Raw genomic sequence first — 6456 nt, 5'->3', positions numbered from 1 at the left:
ATGGAGATGCAGAGAGACGGAAAGGCGTTTGGTGTTTTTTGCCCCAACCAAACCGGCCAACGGGGAAGGAGAGTTGCAGTAAACAATAGGGTATGAAGTTTTGCTCTTTACAGTTATTCTAAACACAACCATGTGTCGTTGGGCGTTGGGCAATCTATATAAAAAGAAATACTTTCTACCTGCAGGAGAGAATGCTGATGCCAAGAAGCAGCAGTCCTGTTAATGTGTATGTCGAGCTCCCTCGCATCATTGAACAAGGTGTGACACCGTGGCTGAACTTAATGCACGACTTCAGTGCGTAAATATAGGTATATATATATAAAACGTGTTAATAAATACATCTGTTCTTTTGTTACAGCCTTCTCAACAATTGCATGGGATGATTTGGAGGACTGTGCGTCTGTGGTGAGGCAGGACAGAGACTCCCTGGGCTCACAGGTGATTCATTAAAGAAATGCATTTTTTTATATATATATTTAGCATCATTCAGCGTATTTTTGGTAAACTGCATGGACCTGAGAAAGATGTGGCACATCTGCAGGGCTGCATCACTCCCATGCTGTTAATGTTTGACACGCTGTGCTGGAATCCTGCACGAATGGCGTTGTAGTTTACCCATGACACGCAAGCCACTAATTGGTCGGACCTCACAGGATTCCTCCACAAACTGCCTCTCTGGCACAGATCACCTTGCGCTCTTAACTCATAACGCTGCGACACTTTCGCTAAAATGACCACATTCTCTGCCATAAATGCACATTGCCCTTTTTGGCCCTGGTGGGATTTTCAGGTAGAGATATGTCGTCTTTATCGTCTGATTTATTCGAGGTGCATTCATACGTGTGTTAACTGTCAGTTTTTCTTTTGTACACAGGTGAATGAATCTGATGCAGATGACCAAGACTTTGGAGACTATGCGCTGGATTTTATGGCAGGTGAGAAACTGACCTTTATTCAGCTGCTGCTAACATCATATCAATGCTATCATCAATAAGGGGCTGGGGATTCTTTAAAATGATGCTGACCTGATGCCTGGTTGTTTGTCTCCTCGGTCAGAGTCTCCTGCCACCCTGGAGAGCAGTCTGTCTCCAGGTGAACTGGTGCCGTTTCAGGGATGTGTCATACCTCCCCTCACCCCTCAGCGAGACTTCTCTCCTGAGGACAGTCTGGTCAACTTATCCACGGAAACGGGCAACCCACCGGCCCAGGATGGAGCTCCCTGGAAGGGCGTCACAGAGTGTCACGTCAGGGCACTGGAGCATTCTATAGAGGCCAACAAACAGGTAAAACCTCACTGTGAGAATTATGATCGGACTGAAGACTACGGCAGATGTGATCAGGCAATATTTACAGTGTATGTCATTAGTGATATGATGAATCAAAAGAAATGATATAACGCTGCTAATTACCTGGAAAATTGACACTTGTCAGTCACAAACTCAGTCCTTCTGTTGTGTCAGGAGTATTTTTCTTATTATTTGTAGCCCTATTTGGTTTATAAGTTGCAAAAGCTGCAGAATTTGCGTGAAACAGTAAACCGTGCATCTTTCATGGTTAAAATTACAAAACTGCAAACTTTACTGAGATTGAACTCCCAGGTTTAGTGGTTCACACTCGATCAAACAGATATGATGATAACAAGGACTGTACGTGAACTGGTTACATGACTGAACAGATTTTGCTTTGCGTGTCTGCAGCTCCACGAGACTCTCCACAGTCAACAGGAAGAAATTGACGCCCTTGAGAGGAGAAACCTTCACCTCAGGCAGCTGGCCAGTCGAGCAAAGCACCTGGCCTCGGTGTTAGAAGTAAGTGCATGACTCAGTTTCACCCTGGATGCAATAAAATCTGTTTTACGGATTGTCATAATTTATGTCTAATGTGTATTTGTGGTATTTTCTTTCAGAAACTGATGACAGTCAGAGATCCAAATATACGAGAACCTGTGATGCCCTGTGCCGCTAAAGCCTCCCTGAGTCCCTGTAAGCGGCAGCGGCTTGACGAAGGGTATGAAACAGAGTCCTCAGTCGACTCAGTGGAGGACATGCTGAGGGACGTCAGCACACGCTGCAACGCCGTCCTGCACAGTAACACCGCTGGAACTGGCCTGCAGCAGGAATCAGAGACTATACGCATGTACGGCGCATTCTCAGGCCTACAAACGTCTATATCCAAAGACGGCGGCATGACGACTGATGGAGCAGAATCTGGAGAGAGCGTCTCGTCTTTCAGGACCTCCATCAGAGAACACTGCACCATACGGACTCAGGTCTTTCCTCACGGACATGCCTTCACCTCGAGGACTCAGCAAGGCGGATACCGGTTTCGCTGGGTTCCCAACCAGAGCTGAAATCAGAGATTAGCATGTGAAGTTGGAGCCCTTATGTGGTTCTGATTAATAATACGAAGGAGCCGTACATGTGGAAGGAACTAGGAGGAAGTGTGGGTGGGCAGGAATGGTTAATGCTTAACTAATAATCTATGGTGATATCTGTAAATGATTAAATGATGTCTTCCTCAGGTAGCTTGTAAGCTAATCAGTCAAAGGTGGCGCTTGACAAAGGAAATAATACTGCCCAAGCTGTTGTTTACATTGTGTTTCTGTTTACATGCCTTGCTTATTTTTGCATCACACTACATATTTTTATCTTGAAGTATGTACACATTTTTTTTACAAGTTTGGAAATAAAATGTTTTAAAGAGACTTCTTTGCAGAGATTTTTTTTTATTGTGAAAATGACCTGTGGGACACTTAAGTGAAAGGAAAGAAGTGAACTTTTCCGTGTTTGAACAGTGAAACAAATGTGACCCCATGACCTGCTCCAAGGAGCAAGGACTTCCTTAGCCTTTGTCTCCGTCTGAGTGACTGTGTGGTCTGGAAAAGGGCACGGGGTCATGATGCAATGCAGCCAACATCCTTGTTTGTATCCTTTTTGGAAATTTGCATCATTTGTCAGCTTTCTGAAGCAGCCTGCTGACACCTTTTGGCACAAGAACTGGATTCCCAGTAGAAACAAAGATCTTAGGTCTCATTATACCCTATACAGTAAGTCAGATTTTAAAACTTTACACAAGAAAAAGCATCAGAGGAAAGCAAAACAGCATGACTGGATGCATTTTATCTTCAGAGGACGTGACCTTCTGACCCTTGGGTATCTGCAATGCAATCTACCTCCGGCCCCTGTTGTGGTCTTTAGCTGTCAAGAATGGGTGCACAGGACAATGTCAACTCTCAGGTCAGGCACCTGTTTAAACTTCCAGATTCTGGGGCCTGTTTGCTCTAGAGCAGCGAAGGCAACGCTGCGGCCCCTCGGCTTCAAGAAGCAAATTTACAGTCTTAACGCTGTCATCAACAATTTTGACGATGGACATGACAAGAACCTGGACATTTCATTCGAAGTTGCAGCTACGTAAGACGTTCTGTCATAACTGATGGGAGGGTTGGATCATGAATGTAAAAACAGTTTTAGACTGGGTAAGTGAAGTGTCACAGTGTGGTAGGGCAAACATAGCTTTTATCTATATACAGCATCTACACTGATCATGCATAACATTATGACCACCTTCTTAATATTGTGTAGGTCTCCCTTATTCCTAAAAAGCTGTCGTCACTCATCAGAGAATGGATATGGGCCTTCTGAGGGTGTCCTGTGGGGCCTTTAGGTTCTATGGGTTGAGGAGAGGGGCCTCTGTGAATCATCCCACAGATACTTGATCAGTTTGGGATCTAGTGAATTTAGAGGCTAGGTCAACACCTTGTGCTGTTCTTCATGTTTTTTTTTTTTACATGTGTCAGGCTGCATCCTTCTGGGGATGGCTGCTGCCATCAAGGAGTGTCATTGCTATGGGGTGGGGGTGCCTGGTCTGGTCGAGGTGGGTGCTACATGTCTAAGTAACATCCATATGAATGCCAGGTCCAAAAGTTTCCCAGCAGAACACTGTATTGTCACAAGATGGTTAATGTTATTTCCTTCCCCATTCACTGGTTTTAATGTTGTGGCTGATCGGTATCAATCAATCATCCAGTCCTTACATGAAGGAGAAAGGAAGTGTAACTGTGTGCTTCTCAGTCTCTGACCACAGCTTTGACCACCGTTACCCATTTAAATTCCTGCTGCCAACGTAAATCACTCAGGACGCTCCTTGTCAAACCTCAGACCCTCTTGGGCCTCTTAGAAGCCAGCAGGCGCACCTCGAGCCACTTCTCCTGCAAACAAACGAGTCTGTCACTGACCAGCAGCGGCGGGAGCGAGGCGCAAGGGGCGAAGCTGCTTTGTTTGAGCTGGTTGTGACACATTCGACCGGTTAAGCTACCGCCAAACTGCGGGGAGGGGAAAGGGGAAAATATGGACACAATGAGTTTCTAAGGTGACTAAAGCCAAACCTAGAGGGAGGCTGCGAGCCGCACGGAGTGGCGCGGGAAAGAGGGGGGAGAAAATATATATATATTTATTTGTTTTTCCTGTGGAGGGATTCAGATTATTATTAATTTAAGCTGTTTGCACTTTTTAAGCAATATACCCCAACACATTTAGAGAAAATATTAAAGCATCCAGTGTAAATATTAAAAACATTTGAATTAATCAAACCATGTTTCTGTTTTTATTGTATTGTTATTTTGTGACTGTGAATGAAGTCGTATTATTGAAGGGGGATTTATGGGGATAATGAAAAATAAATTACAAAAAGAAGTAAATAAAAAATTTCTTTTAATGTATGGGCACGTTAAAAGTGTTTACTAATCGCCTGTAATAACGGGGGACATGTCAGCCCACACTAGGCCACGCACCGGTCACGGTGTTCCGGGCTCCGCGTGTCATCGAGAGCACCTGTCGAGCAGTCCCAGGCTCGAGCTCCCTGCGTGAGCGCATATGGTGGTGGCAGGTGGCGAGAACGTGCGCCCGCTCGCGCCGTTCGGCCCACTTAGCGCCACGGCAGCTCCTCATTAAAGCGGTGCAGCGCGCGGATGCACGGCCCTCACCCGCAAAAAAAAAAGCTGCTACGGTTACCCGGGAAACGGTCACAGGTGTTGCTACAGGCCTGTGGACGACGCAGATTTATTTTGCTCATGCTCCTGCTCATATTTGTTATCAAAGAAAACGCTTGGATACTTGGGGAGCACTTTAATAAGCGTCTAAAACAGGCCTACAACATTTAAAACCCCCAGAAAATTTAGTTTCATGTGTTTAAATATCGTATATACTAAACTATAATTAGGCTATAAAAACCTATACATTAATACTGGTATTTTTTTTTTCAACTGTCACATTATATGTTTTAAATTAATTGTTAGTTTTATTTAACCTGAACGTTAAACCATAGCTCAAGAAGGGCCTTGCTTTTAAGTCCTAAATAATATATTTTTTAAAAACAAATAAACATTTAAGAAACCTATGTCGAATCACACAAATAGATTATTTGATGGTTTAAAAATGATTTACCAAAAGTGGCCCAATTAAGATGACTTCACCAAATATGCTAAATTCTAGTTTAGTTTTTTTTTTTTTTTTTTTTTTTACTGCAACAATAATACTAAACTTTATTATAAAAATATAAAGTATCATTTTTTAGAAATTAAATTGTTTAATTTAATTATTTCGCGCGATCCCTTGCTTTAAATTGTACCTAAAGTGTATATGCTTCATCGTAGTATTTTTTAAATAATACTTTCTTATCCAAAGGGCAAAAAAAGGTTAACAAACAAGCTATGGCATCAGTAAGCCGCGAAATAAACAACGTGAACTGACCCCCCCGTCCTGTAAAGAAATAAAAGAAAGAAAGAAACAGTTTGTCCTTTTTCCGGATCAAGACTATTAACTGATAACACGCTGCCGCCTCCACCTTGAAAACATTACCGCGTTGCTCTTTTTTTATTTACTTTGTCTATTTGTTTCCAGTAGAGACAGGGACGCGGAGGGAATCCCTAACAAGAGTTAATTAAAACAAAAAAAAAACTGGAGGTAACCGCCAATAGCAGAGCAGAGGACGGTGCTTCCCGCTCCGCTGTCCGCCCGGGGAGAGTATTTAGAGGAGGGGAGCCCGAGCAGCGGAGGAGACGACAGGTGCACCAGGCATGGCCCGGTCAGTCTCCGGTCTCCTCATGCAAGCGGAGAGGAGAGAAAATAGTCTTTTGCAGAAATAATGGGAACACCAGATGCGCCTAAAACTCAGGATTGAAGTTTCTAAACAATGGGTGAGTAGCCTAAACTATAAAATTATATTGAAATTACCAAGATTGTCTTACTTTTGACCTGTTGCTGTTGTTGCTGCTGCTGCTACTAGGCAACCCCTTCAAACTCTAAACACAGGACAGCTTCTCTTACCCAATAGGCTTAATAGCAACTAACTTATAGTGGTATATGATATTAAAATATGGCATTTAAAGCCGCTATATTTCTCAACAAGTTGTCATCTATGATGACGAAATTCTCTATGTTTGTCTTTACGATCAGGACG

General features: G+C 43.4%; 1 protein-coding gene across 1 annotated transcript; it reads left to right on the top strand.

Annotated features, from left to right (window-relative positions):
- mcidas (multiciliate differentiation and DNA synthesis associated cell cycle protein) lies at positions 1–2350 on the top strand (the record flags this gene model as incomplete). Its single annotated transcript, XM_084551265.1, has 7 exons — positions 1–90; positions 186–258; positions 359–438; positions 875–935; positions 1057–1283; positions 1698–1808; positions 1907–2350. The coding sequence occupies 7 exons, from the start codon at positions 1–3 to the stop codon at positions 2348–2350; spliced, it is 1086 nt and encodes a 361-aa protein (XP_084407391.1).
- Between the last annotated feature and the right edge of the window lie 4106 nt (positions 2351–6456).

The sequence above is a fragment of the Chelon labrosus genome (assembly GCF_963514085.1).
Source record: "Chelon labrosus genome assembly, chromosome: 9".
Taxonomy (NCBI): domain Eukaryota; kingdom Metazoa; phylum Chordata; class Actinopteri; order Mugiliformes; family Mugilidae; genus Chelon; species Chelon labrosus.
This window is presented reverse-complemented; position numbering and strand designations above follow the sequence as displayed.